The following is an 18,981-nucleotide window of genomic DNA, read 5'->3' as shown; positions in this document are numbered from 1 at the left end:
TTATTTGGAACTGAAATAACAAACTAAATTTGACCTGATTATGTCTAGACAAAATATTTGATCGCCTTACATGTAATAGTTACTCAATACATTTTATTAAATTGATTTTATGTCATGGTTCATTACATGTGGTACAATAACAACTGATAAAGACAACACAAGGAACTGGTAAATTTTGGCTTCTCTTAAACTATTATCTTGGTAAATGTTTTCCCCAAATTATTACTCTATAACTAGAAAACATCAAAAAGTCCAAGCTGATAATTAACATTACATATTCCTCATTAAAGATAGTTTTAGCCAAAACCAGTTTGGCTCAGTGGATAGAGTGTCAGCCTGCGGACTGAAAGGTCCCAGGTTCGATTACGGTCAAGGACGTACCTGGGTTGCAGGCACATCCCCAGTAGGAGATGTGCAGGAGGCAGCTGATCGATGTTTCTCTCTCATCGATGTTTCTAGCTCTCTATCTCTCTCCTTTCCTCTTTGTAAAAACTCAATAAAATGTATTTTAAAAAAAAGATAGTTTTAGAAAATAGGAGTACACTATAAGAATATTTTGTTTGTGTATACAAAAATGGCACAGATCATTAGGGCTATAAAGATATCTGATTTCTTTTTAAAAAATATATTTATTGATTTTTTACAGAGAGGAAGGGAGAGGGATAGAGAGAAACATCGATGAGAGAGAAGCATCGATTCAGCTGCCTCCTGCACACTCCCTACTGGGGATGTGCCCACAACCAAGGTACATGCCCTTGACTGAAATCGAACCTGGGACCCTTCAGTCCTCAGGCCAACGCTCTATCCACTGAGCCAAACCAGTTAGGGTGACATCTGATCTCTTATAAATATTTAGCACACTTATTTTCAGTCTGATTATAGTTGACCTACCACATAGAATAATTTTATAAGAATCAATGGTATTCAAAAGCTAACATGAGTAATTCACATTTTAAAGAAATACTAGTAGTGCTGTCTTTTCTACCTTTTATGTGTCCTTTTTGCAGCAATCTACCAAGTGACAGTTGGATTCAGAGCTCAGATCTTAATAATGTAGTCTCTTTTAGATACTGTCTGGCAGTATATATAATGAAATGGAGATTAACTTAAACCTATAATTAGGAAGTATGCAAAACATTAAGTATTTCTTGGCCAGGCAAAGCTACTCATTAGGCCTCAGTCTTCTCATCTGTAAAATGGAGTGGGTTAGATAATATTATAACCATACTTCTAACCCTTAAATTCTTTTATTCTTAGGCTGATTTACTCTATCATATGCATTGTTTGCATAAGACATTTTTAAGAAAGAATTGTATTTTTAAATTAACCTAGTTTTCTATAAACTATTGTTCTTTTCTCTTAAAAAGTTATGACAAGTTTAATGTCTCTTGTCTTCTGTAATTCTGTATTTCTAAACTATAATTTCCACGCTTTAACTGTACTGTGAGAAACTTCATTCTCAGTAAATATTTTTATGTACTCTCAATGTATTCTTCATTGACTATTCTGTAATTCTGTTTGTTGCTTGTCAGATGTTTCTAGTAAAATAAAAATTAAATGTGCACAGTCACTAATTATTTGAAAAGAGAAACTAATCTTAGATATTGAATTTTAGAGAGGCTAGATTTCTACTAGTGTAATTTCAATCTTCCCTTAACACTTTCAGTGTATATAATGCAGCTATTCATAACTCCCTTTTCAACTGATTTCCTTCTCCAATCCCTCCTATATCTTGGACATGAGGATTTCTTTTACATTCTTTTATCAAGGAGGATTTTGGAGTAGACTTCCTATGAGTTTTGTGTAGTTGAGTTCTTTGCACATTTGATTCTCCTTGAATGAGAAAGAATGTGAAGAGAAAGACCAGAATATGAGGTGAAGAATTTCTAAACGGTGTCTACCTCATTATTTGAACTGATCGAGATAACAATTTTTTAGTTATCACTTCTTACCCATTTCTTCACATTTCCCTGTCCAAAATCTTTTTGTGCTGTTTTAGAATCAATGATTTGTGTGGCATAGTGTTCTTGTCAAAATACAGGCCTGGCCATTTTCAGACCTGAATTCATATTTGGTTAAATAAATTGGAATAACTAGTTCCTTCATTATGCTCTCCATCTGCTGGTCAATCAAGCTTTTAACTGTAGTTTATCAGTGATCATTTCTGAGGCAAGTGTGGGTAGTGTGTATAGAATCCATTGAGTTAGTTTAAAATGTTGACTCTGGAAGAAAACTACTTTAAGGTAAGCTATAAAGGAGTGTGACCAAAGGATCTACTGCTGATGAACATCGCTCTTGAGGTGAGTGCAATTGAAATGTCTGTTGTTATTTCACTTAGAGATAAACTTGCTATACACATATAAAAAAGAAAATGCTACCATGGAGGAAGGTGCTGTAATTCCTTCATTCTTTCCATTGTGAAAAGTAAATGTGATATTATATGCCCAGTACCTGACACATAACTTAGTATTTGTTGCATATTATTCATTCAACAAATATTTATATACCAAGCACCAAAAATAGAACAGTAGCTTCCCCAAATCAGGTATATCTCAAGAAGTGAGGGCTGCTTACAGTCAACCTTCTGTGGTCTTCTTTCCATAGGAATGTTAGGTAAGTATAGATTTCTTGAAAGAATACCAGGTAAAAGGAGTTCCTTGACTCTGCCTTAACTGCTGTTTTAACAGTGTCCATTTGTTTACTTTTGCTCCCATGTTCTTAGCCAGGACTGCCCGAAGATAAAAATGGGATCTTTTTAAAAAATATATATTTTGTTAATTTTTTTTACAGAGAGGAAGGGAGAGGAATAGAGAGTTAGAAACATTGATGAGAGAAACATCAATTCAGCTGCCTCCTGTACACTCCCTACTGGGGATGTGCCCGCAACCAAGGTACATGCCCTTGACCGGAATCGAACCTGGGACCCTTCAGTCCACAGGCCAGTGCTCTATGCACTGAGCCAAAGCGGTCAGGGCAAAAATGGGATCTTAAAACCCATATATGGCTTTCCCACATTAAATACCTTAATAAGGAGAAAATGCTTTTGTACCTTGGTTATGCAGAGAGTAAGGTGTGGCTCCTGATCTCAAGGAACTCTTGGTTATTTCTACAGGCTGACCAGAAAATTTACAAGTACAATAGAGTGCTTTAGTAATGGTACTTCAGCTGCCATAGAGAAAGGCTAGAAAAGGGCTTCCAAGGAGCCGTGATGAAATGGTAACTGAGTCATGAAAAGTAAAGCCTAACCAGGAAAAGGGAGTGTGGCGAGCAGGGCTTTCCAGGCTGATGGGAGCTATGGGAGTGTTTTGCTATCAGTGCAACCTAGTGTCCTTTGGTTGTAGATAGAGAGGTGAAGGGCCTTATGTGTTTGTAAAAGATGTTAAACAAGAGCAAGAGGCTAACACTTGGTATTTTGTAACATCATTCTGCAGCAATACAGAGGGTGGATTGAAAGGGAAGAGGACCAGAGGCAGGGGTGCCAGTTAGGAGGCTGTTAACAGTAGACCAGGCAGAGACTGAAGTGCAGTTGGACTGGGGCAGTGGGGCTGGAGAGTTTGGGACATATATTGTGAGAGATGTAGAGATAGAATTGGAGGGCTTAGTAAAGTGATGTAGTTTTGAGGGTGGGAAAAGGCCAAACTTTTCTTGTTTCTGGCCTGGAGAACTAAGTGGAAAGAGTGCCGTTCACCAAGGCTAAGAACACAGGGGTAGGTTTGGGAGACTGCTTAGGGCTTGTTGTTTAAGGAGATGTTCCCCAGTCAGATGCACATCTGAGTCTGGAGCTCAGGGGAGATTGCTGAGCATCACCAGCACATATATGTAGTTGAAACTGTGGAGTTGAATGAGAGGCAGCATTCATAGTGTGAAAAGAGAACTGAAAACAAAATTCAGGGAAACTTCAGCAGGTAAGGGGAAGGTGAGAAAGGGAAGTCTAAGAAGGAGGTGGGGTGGGAACACTTTCTAGGAAAGAGAGGTGCTGCCCAGACCATGGAAGAGGAGAGGTGATGGCTGCAAAGAGAGGGCCTGTGAGAGCCCCAGCAGAGGGCCGGGCAGAATCCATATTGCCAGCAACGAGTGAGCTCTAAGAAGTCTATTTGTAGAGAAATATAATCAGAATTAGACTTTGAAAAATAAATATCAGACAGAGTGCTACTGGCATATTTCTCAATTTAGGAAGGGAGATACATATTCCAGAGCCTTTAGTACTCTGGGAAAAGACAGTCCTAAATGTTCAGTTGCTATTACTACATACAGTGGTATATAAGAGTACAATGTTATGGAAGTGAGCTATCAGCATAAGATTCTGCAATGCTTTAAATATCAGTGTGTGTGTATGTGTGTGAGGGGGGTGGACTCTGAGGGCAGGCATTATGGTCCTCAATTTATTTGAGCAGAGTTGGGTAAAGAGCATGGGCTCCGGAGTCCAGTAAGCCTAAGTTCAAATCTCAGCCTTTCACACTGATTAGCTCTGTGGACACTTGGAGAAGTTATATATACATATATTTGATTTCCAAGAGGAAAGGAGAGGGAGAGCGATAGAAACATCAATGATGAGAGAGAATTGTGGATCGGCTGCCTCCTGCATGCCCCCTAATGGGAATCAAACCTGCAAGCCTGGCATGTGCCTTGACCAGCAATCGAACCCTGACCTCCTGGTTCATAGGGCAGCAGTCAACCACTGAACTGCACTGGCTGGGCTGGACAAGTTTTTTTCTTAACCTTTCTGAGTCTTATTCCCCTCTTTTAAAAAAGGGAAACAGGGGGTCTTTTGATAATTAGTTAACACATGAAACATGTTTGGGGGTAAGCAACATAACCTCTTGAATCTCCAAGTCACTGATTGATGTGCATGAATTTTTTCCTATGAAACCTCACTTTTGTTTCGATATAACACTAGAGGCCCAGTGCATGAATTCATGCATGGGTGGGGTCCCTCAGGGTGGCTTGCAGAGATAGGGCCCCAGCTCGTGCCCCCAGCCCCGCAGCCCCACCTGGCACTGCCCCCTCACCTGCTCCACCACCCCACCTGCAGGGCAATGGGGCGGGGCCGCCCCCCCCCCCCCCCGGCTCCCTCAGTGCCTGGGAGCCAGGCAGCAGCCCTCCCCCATCCAACCCCCCCGCCGCCACCACTGCTCACTGTCTGCAATCAAGCCCCCAGCTTGCACCTGCTTTGTCCTGGTGCCGCCCACTCACCTGCTCCACCATCCCACCACGGTCCCACTCTCATCGGGGGGCCAGCAGCACCTCCACTGCTGCCCGCAGTGCCGCGTCACTGACGCCCACCATGTTCTGCGCTGCCCCCTGGTGATCAGTGCACATCATAGCGAGAGGTTGAAGGACCGCCCAAGGGGACAATTTTCATATTAGGCTATTATATAGGATAGCAACTCCTAAAAATTGGCTTATGGAAATAGATCTGTGGGAATGAAGTGGATTATGATAATGGTAACCCTTAAATTTGGAGTAGAGTGGAATTCCACCATTACACACCATACATGGGTCAAATATTGCCCCTCAACATTTGAAGCATGATGAAAGGCTGACCGCAGTCACATGGTTAACCTAAAATTTAGATGTTGGTGCTGTTATGGGGACCATAGATTTTTCTGTGTCCTAATGTTTTTATCAAAATAGTTAAAAAATAATTCACACATGAAATGTAATCATGTATCATACATTTGTTTAAGGTGAAGAAAATAAGTTTTCTAAGGAAAAAGAACGGGGGAATAATAAAGAGTAAAAGTGAAAATGAGAATAAAGCTATGTACCAGCAAGATGTTCTATACCCTGAGCATTACATTTATTTTTGCAAGCCTGCTAATGAAAGCCAAATTGTAATGTATTTGGTGGTCAAAATACTGATTAAGAATGAAATAAGGGATTGGTATATACAAAGAAGGAAACGTTTAGAATTTATAAAGTAGTGTTGTTGGAAGCCAACAATTGGGAAGTCATACTTGGCAACCCATGGATGCAGTCTGACCTGCAGATTTATTGTTTAGTATACATAAGCATGTGGTTCTGTTGCCAACCTTTAAATATCAGGATATTTTACATTTAAAAATGTTTTGTGGACTTCTGTTGGAAACCTGAGGGTCTGTGAGCATTGTGCCCTATGGCAACATTGACCTGCAGCCCAGGTGAGGCCTTTCCTCCACTTCCTTGCCATTCTGGCTTGCTCCTAACAGGCGTGCCGCCCTCTTCCCTTGCTCTGTCTGCTGGGCTCCTGGCAGAGAATAAAGGGATGTGTGCAATAGGGTAGAACAAATGAGTGAACTTTTAAATGAACTGTTTCCTAGTGACAAGATCTGGGAAATTATGGCAAACAAGTGTTAACACTAAGGACTCTTTATAGAAGGGCCTTTACAAAAGCACTTATATTTACATACAAATACTGTTTGCTCATGTTTTTGCTTCATTGTTAATGTCATTTTCTCATTTTACAGATAGAGACTGTAAAGTACATTAATAAGGTGTCTTGCTCAGACTGTGACCTATGGAGAAAGGCTTGGAAAACAGTGCTTAGGTCTTTTATTTAATGCTCTTCCCCATCTCTACTGCTTCATTGATTTCTAGTATAATTAAAACATGAACTTACATGTTAACTCTTCTTGTCCTAAAGAAACCTTGAAATTAAGATGAAAAAATATGCACTTCTCCACCTGATACGACTTAGATAAAGTATGCTCTATTAGCCTATTTGGAAAAAAATTTCTATACTATATGACATTAGCTTAAAAGTTCATGCTTTATAGTATTTTTAAAGTTTAAAACAACTCTTGTGAAGTTATACATACATCAGAAAGAATATATCATGTAGCTCAATCTATATTCCACAAACTGAACACACCCATATAGTTAACATCCAGATCAAGGAAAAGCACAGTGTTGGCTCCCCAGAAGTTTCCCTTCAACCTCCTTCCATAATTTCCTATCCCTCCTCCCAGGGTGACCACTAGGCTAACTTCTGATAGCAATCTCTAGGTTTTAAAGCATGCAATGTGATCATATTCTTAAGGAAACTCAATGTTTGAAACTGAAAGAAGAATGTTTGGTTTTTTATATTTCCCATAAGAAATGTTAAAAGCAATGCCCTGGGCCAAACCAAAGGCTTCAGCTATTCATGCTGTCTGACCAATGAAACAAGGATCCTTTTTGTGGGAGCCAGGCCCATTTACTTCTTTACTGTGATCTCAGCACAGATGCATTTCCACTGACCACTCAAGACTACCTCTTTACTTCTTATGTGGTTCTGGTGATAAGAATGTATTTAGCCCAGCCCGTGTGGCTCAGCGGTTGAGTGCTGACCTATGAACCAGGAGGTCACGATTTGATTCCTGGTCAGGGCACATGCCTGGGTTGTGGGCTCGATCCCCAATGTGGGGCTTGCAGGAGGCAGCCGATCTCATCATTGATGTTTCTATCTCTACCCCCCACTGAAATATATATATATATATATTTTTTTTTTAAAGAAAGAACGTATTTAAACTTTATCTTTTCTTTTATAAAATGACAGTATTCTGCCAATCTCTCCTAAATTGTTTCAGTTTGAAGGTAAGTGCTGTATGTGATTTAAAGTAGTTGTCCAGATGTGTATTGAATAATTTTAAATGTGTTTAATAAGTGCAAAGTGTTACAATTGATGTTGTGATTTCTAGTACAAATGTCATTTTCTGAAAGCTTTTTCAAACTTAGAAAATGATGTAGTTCTAACAGTTCTTCATTGTCATAGATTTTCATAAAGTTAATGAGTAAAATTGTAGTTCAATATTAAAGAAATTAGTGTTTTTGCTTATTTATAAAATAATGTAAAGTTCTGTGTTTTCTTTTATAATAGCATGATATCCTGTACTTACATTAATGCCTTAGTTAACTAGCACAATTGGAATTGACCCAGATGCTAGATTAACCAAACTCTGCAAGCAATGAGGACTTTGCTTGAGCATAGCTCACTGATGCTCCTTCTGGGATATAGTAGGACTAAGTCTGAAATTCTGTTAGGAGCACTGTTATTCCTAGTTGACCTTCATTTATATACACTTATGAATATATCTGTTTATGAACAAAAGTCTTAAATCTAGTAATCTTGCTTCGTGTTCCCTTCCAAAGTCAAGCTGTCTCTGATCATTTTACCTATCCATAATGTGCACTTGACTAGGCCTAATATGTAAGTCATTCAGAGGGGAAATTATGCAGGACAAAAGAAAGCCTTAGAAGTTCTTGGTAAATAGTAGCTACCTTGTAGTTAACCCTACCCAACCTAAGCATTTCTACCCTGGTACCCTGTTCCCCTCTTGCATGCATTGCCTCATGACTTTCGATTTACCCAAGTCAAGCCTTCTCAGAGTAACTTCCAAAACCCTTTTTTAAATCTCAAGGCTTCACTTCTGGATTGCTTGCCCTTGGTGAGAATGCTTTTAGGCCACAACCTTAGTGCTGCTGGCCTGCGGATTCCACTTAAATCTGTCACTAAGGCGTCAAATATAAACATATCGTCTTCCTAGCCTTAACTCTCTAACATTTTTATTTTTGCCAGAAGAAAGATGATTTAATTATTAGAGGCATTGTTTTTAAACCACCCATTAAAGACTCTATTAGGTATCAGGCTTATCCTTAGTCAAACAGCTGCTAGGAAATTGACCACGAGAAGGTAGATAGTGTTGAAGAGATATAAAGGACCTATATGGTCTGAGACAAATAGGGCCAAGATGAACTTTGTAAAAATGTTCTATGAAGAAGTGAATGGCATTAATCGCTTACTGCTTCATGTATTTTAGAGGTAATTTTACCTTTAATGAAGTGCATAAATGAAAAGCGTAAGAAAAAATCCAATAAGGAGCTTATTCTCCTCATGACAAAAAAAATAAGCAGTATTCCACCCCAAATATGAAACTGCAAAATAAAAAAAAATCTCAATATAGAAATAAAGATAAAACTAATATTTTCTGCCTGTCCTTAATAAACATTACATGATTTATTCTCAGTCTATCAAATTCATAGGCTGTTTTATAAATTGGATTAGTTGGACAGGAATCAGAATAAGTTCTGCCTCAGTTTGGTTTTCACTTAAACTGCTCATGTCTCTTTATCTTTTTCCTGGAATGTAATTACACTTACCTCTTATGAATAAGTGAATTGTACTTTTGAAATGATTGTAAATCCCTGTTTTGGAAAATAAACATAATAGATATGATTATGTTATAATGTGCCAGTAGATAGAAAGCATGTGTGTGTGTGTGTGTGTGTGTGTGTGTGTGTGTGTGTGTGTCATAGAAAGCTTTTTAACTTCTTTAGAAGCATTCTTTAGAGACAGCGAGACAGCCCTGGTAGCAAATTTAGTTTCCATATTAACCATTTCATAGATAGGTGCTAATATAATTTTGGGAATTCTAGTCATTAAAAATGAAATAGAGCAACAGACACAAAATGCTTGCTAATATAGTAACTTGATATACAGCATGGGTTATGCAGCATTTATTTCTTTGACTTAAGTATTTGAACTCATATCCATGTGTTCTTTGAGATAATATGAGTTATGACAAAATTTACAAGTTATGACAAGATTTACAAAATAAATATCTGTTTTTTAAAGAAAACCTAACTCTTTCTTGATTATCAATTTTGCCATAGAATCGCACAGTTCCAGAAGACAAGGCAGAGGAAATTAATGAACATCTGGAAGACAGGAAGAAATCTGTGGGAGACAATAAAAATGTTTCTGCAGATGACCTCAGTGAAATCAGCGACAATTCAAATGTTCCTGCAGATGACCTCAGTGAAACCAGCGTCAATTCAAATGTTCCTGCAGGTTACAACAGTGAAACTAGTGACAATTCAGTTGTTCCTGCAGGTTACCAGAGTGAAACCAGCGACAACTCAATTGAAAAGGTATTGACAACCATTGAAAAGATATGATGATATGTGTTTAAATCCTATGATCCTGCCTAAGAGAAAGCATATGGGTTCCTTGGTCTCTGCAGAAGGCAGATTCCAACTTCCATTGGGAGCAAAACTATTTCTATGAATAACTTTGTTCATGCAAATTTATGAATGAGGCACACTTTGTTTCTAGCTCTCTTTCCATACTTCTTGCTAGTTTTCTGTTCCCTGCGTGAGTGGATATCAACTGATGTGGGTCTTTGAAATAATGAAAATACAAAGTTAGGGGCACTGTATTGATGGCAGAAATGGGACGTGTGGGTGCCTGCATACATGTGTTAATTTACATATATAGGGACAAACTAAAGTTCACAAGAGTGTGATCCGTTCTGCAGAGATGCAGTCTAGAAGAAATTATTTATGGGAGGAAGAGAAGGAGGTATCACTGAGGAAGAAAAAGCCATCCTAAAGATGGAGCTAGAGACATCAAAAACATCTCTTCCATTTGGCAGTTTTGCCTAATAATGACCCTGCTAAGAGACAAATGGAAGTTTTGAAATAATTAATTTGCTAACACTAACCTGGATTAATTTCAAAGATATCTAATTCAGAAACCCAAATTGAATGACACTGTATTGATTCATTTTTGTTTTCATTTTTTGGACCTCTTGTACAAAACAATGAGTTAGTCATGCTTTCTCATTTATGAAATACTATTATCATTGGTCTGGGCAAAGCTCCTCCCTCTTTATTGAAATTGATCCCTTTTTAGCCCCATTTCCCTTCACCTAACATGGACAATCATTGAAACATGCTTGTCCTTTTATTTGAATCTGTACGTGTGAAACATGTATTGTTTGTAGTTTTGTGTGCATGTATTTTTTATTTACAAGATGGTATTGTGTATAGAGGTCATTTTCTTTCTTTTTTTAACATGTTTTTATTGATTTCAGAGAGGAAGGGAGACGGAGAGATAGAAACATCAATGATGGGAGAGAATCATGAATCGGCTGCCTCCTACACGCCCCACCTTGGGGATTGAGCCCACAACCCTGGCATGTGCCCTGACCAGGAATCAAACCATAACTTCCTGGTTCATAGGTTGACACTCAACCACTGAGCTAGGCAGGCTGGCAGTCATTCTCTTTCTTGATTCTTTCTTTTTCCAAGACTCCTTCCTCTCAGAAAAAAAAAAAAATGTTTATTAGTTGTTGCTTTTTTTCTTTTCCCCAGAGGGAGGGAAGGATTCTGTTTATAAGGAGCATTTATGAGTTACAGTTAGGGTGGTCCCTACAATTCTTCAACATAGAACACATTAAACTCCAATTTGACATTGTAAGATGCTAAGCTAAATCATATACCGATTAATATTCCTGAATGTTCTTTTAGTAGAGTTCTTGAATCATACAATATTTTTTGAATCATACAATTTTAAGCTAAGAGTGACCTTAGCAAATCACTCAGCATTGAGGCAACAGCCCAGCAAAGTGAAGTAATTGACACATATTTGTGTTAATAGCTAGAGGCCGACTCTAGAACCCTACTTAAAAAGCAAGACTAGGTTTTCTAGCACAGAAAAAATATGTTTTTTATTATATTGTTTCTTTATTGTTTATAGGACAAAAAAAACAACCAAGAGGAACCGGCCATTTCTGAATACAATGAAAATCCAAAAGGTGTGAGCACATTTGACTTCAAAAGTATGCTTTTAGAAAAGCTAGATATATAACATACATACATATGTACATACATATATATGCATATATGTGCCTTTATTGAGTAATTAGTTTACATACATATACTCTATTTTATACTTTTTACTGTCACATGACTCATAACAAGCTATGAAATATGTGACATGAGCTTATTTGTTCTCATTGATAGCCGCCACAGCTTTTTCACACAAAAATAATCATGCTACTCCTAGCTGCTCATATGTCATTTTCAAGTGGTTTAAGACAGCCTTTTCACTACCTTTTTTTTTCTTTTCAACCAGTAGTTTTAAGTTAAGCTTTTGCCCCAAATTTCAATTTGTATCTCTGGTGAGCACTGCCAGACTCCATTGCCGATGACCAGGCTGGCCTAGAGCCACAGCAAGCCTTCCAGCTTTCCCCCAGGTCTCAGACCTAAGTCTTTGATCTTACCACAGACATTTAAGAGGAATCCTTTCCCAGGTCTAGCTGTTGGTGTCAGAGAACAAGTGCCACAGCATAGAGGAGACCTACATTTTCTACACCCAAATCATCTGTGTTTTTGCTGTACAACCCCTATGTTACATTTCCATACCATCACATCACAGTGTGCTTTTTACTGTGTTCTCATTAAAAATACCTGTCGTAATGGTAGATATTTTATCTGAACTTTAGCAGAGAAGTAGTTCCCTTGTTACTTTTTCCCTTCCAACTTCTGCAGATAGACTAGAAAGTTTTAGAATATTTTAAGAAAAATCCTATGTAATAATAGAGAAACATGGTAATTAGCTGTACCTCTGCTACCCTTCCCATTGGCTAATCAACAAGATATGCAAATTAACTGCCAGCCAAGATGGCGGCCGGCAGCCAGGCAGCTGAAGTGAACATGAACATGAGGCTTGCTTACTCCAGTGATGGAGGAAGTCAACGTTCCCCGCCTGCCACAGCTCAGCTCTGAGCTCCGGATGAAACAATGTTGCAATTATAGAACCTAAACAAACCCCAGAAACCTGCTTTCAGCCAGCCTGGCCTCAGAGCTTAGAGCAGCCAGTGATGGCAACAGAGTTTCAATTATAGAATCTAAAGAAACCCAGGTACCTGCTTTCAGCCGGCAACAGCCTCAGAGCTGGAGCCTGCTCTCAGCTCCAGTGACAGCTATAGAAGGTAAATTAATCCCAGAATAAAAAAAAGAAAAAAAAAGAAAAAAGGAGAGGCTGGGAGCTTCAGTCGCCCACCAGACTGAAAACAGCCCTCAGCCCCTCAGCAGAAGGACTGGGAATGACTGATCACTATGACACACACTGACCACCAGGGGGCAGATGCTCATTGCAGGAGCTGCCCTCTGGTGGTCAGGGCGCTCTCACATGGGGAGCCCTGCTCAGCCACAAGCCAGGCTGACGGCTGCCAGTACAGCGGTGGTGGTGGGAGCCTCTCCTGCCTCCTCAGCAGCGCTAAGGATGTCCGACTGCAGTTTAGGCCTGCTCCCCGCTGGCAAGTGGACATCCCCCGAGGGCTGCCGGGCTGCCAGAGGGATATCTGATTGCCATCTTAGGCCCAATCCCCTGGGGAGTGGGACTAAGCCAGCAGGTGGTCATCCCCTGAGGGGTCCCAGACTGCGAGAGGACACAGGCCAGGCTCAGGGACCCCCCGCCCAAGTGCACAAATTTTTGTGCACGGGGCCTCTAGTGTTAAAATAGTTAACATCTCTAAGTATTCTTAGCATATAGCCTAAAATGTTAAAAAGAAGTTGAATATAATATTTATAGTTGGTAATATAAATTAAAATAATGCATTGCTTCATGAGTATCCTTTAAAGATCATTATTTAACTATATAACATGTGGATTAATTTGGAACACAAAAATAATGTCCATTTGAGTAAAAGGGATTTAATTATAATTTTTTAAAACATAATTTATATTTTACAGAAGTCTTTCCTAGCATGTACTGTTACCTATGTAGCCTTCTAAACTTTTACAGCATTGGTCAGGTCATTCTTGGCTTTTTGCCTTAACTCAGTTTTTCAGGAAATGTGCAGTTTGGACCTTTTCCATTACTCCAGTGGTATGGTCTTTTATTATTACTCTATAATTCAGGATTGATAGAGTTTCACTGAAAGCATCAGGACTTTTCTTTTTCTGATTAGTTAGGAAAATTTTTTCTAAATATATTCTATTGTAGGAAACATATGTGAGCTTGCAAAGAGCAGTTCTTCAGAAATCCTGGAGGATAGTAAATCCATACCAAGTAAAGATAGGAAAGTATCGAAGAAGGTAAGTGAAATGAACTTCTCATTTTAATATTAAGACCAAAGTATTGAATTGCTCCTTCTACTTTTTATATGGTGATTCACATAATTTAACTTCTTTTTTTTTTAAATATATTTTATTGATCTTTTACAGAGAGGAAGGGAGAGAGATAGAGAGTTAGAAACATCGATGAGAGAGAAACATCGATCAGCTGCCTCCTGCACATCTCCCACTGGGGATGTGCCCGCAACCCAGGTACATGCCCTTGACCGGAATCGAACCTGGGACCTCTCAGTCCGCAGGCCGAAGCTCTATCCACTGAGCCAAACCGGTTTCGGCTTAACTTCTTTAATATGAGTTTTTATGCCCAGAAACATGAAGAATTTCAGGTGATGTTTCACATTTTTAACGTGTACATTTATTTATTTATTGGACTTTAGATTATGAGTCAGGTAGTTCTTCCAAAATTTAATAGCATATTTTTTCAGTCATTCCATCCATGCGGATTCATCATACAAAAAAAGATTTGTAAAATAACTTTATTGCTTAAATTATAAGTGCATAATAATCAAGAGAGTCTAGAAGAGAGTAAGGCAAAGCCATGAAATAGGATGAATGAAAAAATAAAGATGGTTGTGTTTAGGAAACATTACAACATGCTACTTCAGTCTCTCAGGAGATGACTAATTATGTTTTGGAGTTGCTGAAAGTCAAAGGAATATGTTTCTTCTCCTTGAAAGTAAGTTTCTCTTTTCACTTTCAGAACTTGCTTTAATTATGAGACCATATTTCAGGGTAGAAGAGAAAACATGGAAGACAAGACAAATGAAAGGCCTTCTTAGTTCCTAGTCAACCTTCAGGTCTCAGCTTAAATGTAATTTCCATATACAGGCCTTTTATGACCAGCAGCACTTATGTAAATTATTATAGCCCATTATTATTGTCTCACATAACACATTTCTTATCCTTCTTAACATTCATCACAATTTGCAATTACATAGTCATTTGTATATCATTAGCTTTATGTTTCTATCCTCCCTCCCCACTGGCCTTCAGTTCCATAGGGACAGAAATGATAATCTGTCTTGTTTTTCAGTGCATCCCTCATCACTTATCACAGTTTCTGGTATGTGGTAAATACTCAGTAAATATTTTTGGTTGACAATGAGTTGTAAAATATAAGGAAGTAAGAAAGAGGAAAGGATGAAGGTATAAAAATCAGGAACCACACTTAGAGTAAACAGCCTGTCTTTTGCCAGCTTTAGAGGTATATGCCACTCTGAAATTCCTTTCAGAGTTACTTTAGAAATTTCAAATGCTATTTGGCCATGATGCCCATATTGTTATCTTTTGCTAAAAAATAATTTATGACTATTTTTTTCTTTATAAAAATTATTTGATAAATTTGGATTACTATACCCAAAAGGTAATTGCAACCTGGCTCAAAGGACACTTTGAAGTGGCTTTAGAATTATATCAGATGTATCATCAGGACATTTGATCAAGGTTTAGGAACTTTTTAAATGCTCTGTCTAGTAGACCAGGACATTTAACAGATAGTATACTATGCTTCATAGCATTCCTGTGAATACTTTTTCCAATTATAAGAGTTCAGGGAAAGCATCTGGAAAAAAAATTAAATATGAGGGAGGAAGGTGAAAAGTGAAAGAGCCGGCAGACATAAAAACATAAGGAGAAGAAAAGTGAAGTGAAGCTGCCAAGAAAAAAAAAAAAAAAAGATTATTGGAAAACATACCTCTGACCAAATGAAAACGCATATTCTAGAATCCATGGTCAGATTTCAGTGGCTGTTCAGGCTGTCCAGTCTTCAGCATTGCCTGTAGGTGGCAGAATTTAGATATACAGTACAAGAGAGAGGCCCAAGCCAGGGAAGGAATGCTGTGCGGGAGGCAGAATAGCACACACCTATAGAAACAGACCAAGCAAGGTGCCCGAGTGCCAGCATTAGCGAATGGGACAAAGGTAAGGTTAGGCCAGGACAAGTGCCAGACTGAAGAATTCAGTCTTCAACTTTGATTCTGCTTAAATTCTCATTTATACCTAGTAGAAAAATATATTTCAGTACATACACATTTCCTTGGCTAAAAGAAAGAAACAAAAGATAATGAAAATTATATTAAACAATCATGAAGTAATAAGTATATTCCCTACTTAAGGAATATGCTGTTATTCTACATATTTTTAAAAAGGAAATCATTTGAATGAGATTTTTTTTCAATCATTCTCACATGATATTTTTATCTACAGTGTCTCTCACCTATTTACATTATCCAAGCCAAACAAACCAAACTGTTTTTAAAACTTGGGAAAAGTATTTCATTAACACATCCTATATAATAAAAGACTAATATGCAAATTGTTCCTTTGACTAGGAGTTCAACCAGGAGTCCAACCAGGGGGCGGGGCTAGCCAGCCAACCACCCACGGCCCCTCCCCCTGGATGGCCCTGCCCCCCGATTGTCCCCCTCCCCCTCCAGTCAGGTGTAGGGCCTGCCCACCAACTGCCTGTGGCCCCTCCCCCCGGCCAGCCAGGCTTGATCAGTCCCGATTGGGGGTAGGCCAGCCGGACCCCACCCATGCACAAATTCATGCACCAGGCCTCTAGTATCAAAATAAACATGTGTTTGAGATTTTGTATGCCTTCTTCTTAATTAAACAAATACTTTAATGATAATCTAAAAAAGAAAAAGAAAGAATTGCACTCTTCTACAAGACAGAATTCACCACTGAATTTTGTTTTCATAATTTTAAATGCTGCAGATAGCCAGGTTGGCACCTATGGTTTTCATTAACAGCAGAGATCTTTTGGAAGGTGATTGTTATATCTAGAAATTACCAAATATTGCTTTTATAAACTATAGTCAATGCTGATTATTTGGATCCACAGTTAGCCACTCAGAAAATTGTGTCATTGGCTTGATTTCCTTCCACCCTAATAAACTGATTAAAAAAGCGGTAAATTTTTCAACTATTAAAAATTTATTTTCATTGTGGCATTAGTTCATTCTTGTATTTACTTAGCATATATTAATTGGGCATCTCTTATGTCCCAGGCACAAGGCTAGAGGCTGCAGATACAGAGGTTAAAGATCCAGTGCCACTTTGAAGTCAATAGATTTTTTATTCATTGTCAGTCCCATAAATAAAAGTCTGAGATGAGAATTTTTCTATCAAAAGTATGCCTGTGTATTTTTGCCTTCCTGGCAACTACCTTTTCTCTGCCATGTTCCAGCTAGTTTCTCAAGGAGGAATCATGATTGTCATTGGTAAAAGAAAAAAGGCTATGAATGCTAAGAATATATATATGGTGTCCCATAAAGATGTGATGAAATAATGTTAAGACTTGTTGAAAATTATGCACCCCCCCCCATACTAAGTGAATATTTCACTTACTGAAATGAATTTTTTGTGTTTTTTCTAGACTTACCTTTTTAAAAGACTGTCATTGATGAGTATGAAAAGTATGCCGAATAATAATGAGCCACTTCCAGAAATTAAATCATTAGGAGATCAAATAGCTTTTAAAAGCAATAAGATGGATTTCAAACAGAACCACATTGGGCAAAATAATCAGGATACGTCACCCCCAAATACTGAGAAGACGTCAAAATCCTGTGTACTACTTTAAATATATATTTGTGTGGTCACCATGCACATTGTAATTTATACTTGAAAAACATGACTTCTTAAGGAATGTTTCTGATAACAAACTTGAAGATATAATTTAATGTTTTATTTGGTTTGAATAGTATGACCAGTTTTGATATTTATTTATGATAATATTTTGACAAGCAATTTCACAGTATGTGTATCTCAAACTCTCTAAGTGTTGTGGCCTTAACTGTTCAGTGTTCCATAAAAATATATTTTTATATGTGAAGATTGAATTAAGAAATTTTACAGTTTTAACTAAACAGTTTTACATCTTATAATTTCAAAAGGCAATATTTACAAACTCAAAAACTATTATAACAGTTTTTAATGTATTTGCAATTTTTAAAAACTGTCAAAATTGTTTTTAATGAGACTATTTTAATAAACTATATCTGGTCAGTTACACTGTTTAAATAGGTGACGATGAATAAAATTTGGGGGTACTTGGACTTATCAATTGACAAAACGGGGGCAAAAAAACTAATTTTAAAATATTGAAAGCTATAAAATGCTTTTACCTCTAAGGAAATTTCTGTATAACTGTAAACAGTACATCTTTATAGAGAAACTGTGTTGAAATTTCTTTGCCTCCCACTCCTTTCTTCAGGGAAGCGATTTGGCATGAAGACATTGCAGATTATGTGGATCTAGAGTCTTTGACCACAGATCCCCACCACAGCAGAACCAAACATACCCAGTCTTCCTATTTCAGCTGTTTCTAGCATTGACAGTTGGCTCTAACACACAGTGCTCTGCCACAGGTATAGAAAGGGTAAATCTATTAAGTCTATACCAATAGAGACATTGCTTTTCTATGCTCACAAATGATGCTTATTTAATGGAGCAAACTACATTCATCATCCCCATTCTAGCTTCTGAACATTTTCTTCTTCAATTACAGTGGTCACTGTCCCAGTTAAACAAATAAAAAGAAACATCATCTTTGTGCTTTATTCACAAGGGTTGTGAGGGTGCTAATTTAGAGTAGATGTGATTTTAAAATCTTATAAAGTAGTGTTCTGTGTAAATATTTAGTTAAATTCTAATTTTATTAAAGATAAATTTAATAAAATGTTTTGCTACTTCCACTTATAGTAATAGCATAGTATTGCAAAAATACTTTGCCAAAATCTAAACTATAGGAGCCAAGTGGAAATAAAGCTCACAAATAGGACTAAGACAGGCCAGTTGTGGTAGGCAGAATTCTAAGATAGCCCCAAGGTTCCTGCTTGTTGGTATACTTGCCCTGAATAATCCCTTCCCCTTGAGTGTGGGTGAGGGATTATGGAGAGATATCACTTTATTACTTAGGTTACATTATATGGAAGGTTTTACAGATGTAATTAAATTTCCTAATCTGTTAACTTTAAGCAAAAGGGAAATAACAGGAAGTAGGCCTGACCTGATTAGGTCAGCCCTTTCAAAAGGGGCTCTAGAGCTCAGAGATGGAAGAAGTCAGAGAAGTAGAGATGATTTTCTGTTGGCTTT

At 37.9% G+C, this 18,981-nt stretch overlaps 1 protein-coding gene across 2 annotated transcripts in view; it reads left to right on the top strand.

The window, feature by feature from the left end:
• The window catches only part of RPGR (retinitis pigmentosa GTPase regulator), a 54,584-nt gene extending 36,709 nt beyond the window's left edge, over positions 1–17,875 (top strand). Inside the window, exons 15-18 of one of the 2 annotated variants that reach the window (XM_036305912.1) lie at positions 9,631–9,888; positions 11,498–11,555; positions 13,751–13,842; positions 17,261–17,875. In XM_036305912.1, coding sequence (XP_036161805.1) covers positions 9,631–9,888; positions 11,498–11,555; positions 13,751–13,842; positions 17,261–17,467 — 615 coding nt within the window. In that variant the 3' untranslated portion in view covers positions 17,468–17,875. The remainder of the gene's footprint in view (positions 1–9,630; positions 9,889–11,497; positions 11,556–13,750; positions 13,843–17,260) is intronic. The other variant, XM_036305913.1, reaches the window with a different exon arrangement.
• Positions 17,876–18,981: the final 1,106 nt, after the last annotated feature.

Source organism: Myotis myotis, unplaced genomic scaffold, assembly GCF_014108235.1.
Source record: "Myotis myotis isolate mMyoMyo1 unplaced genomic scaffold, mMyoMyo1.p scaffold_m19_p_4, whole genome shotgun sequence".
NCBI lineage: Eukaryota > Metazoa > Chordata > Mammalia > Chiroptera > Vespertilionidae > Myotis > Myotis myotis.
This window is presented reverse-complemented; position numbering and strand designations above follow the sequence as displayed.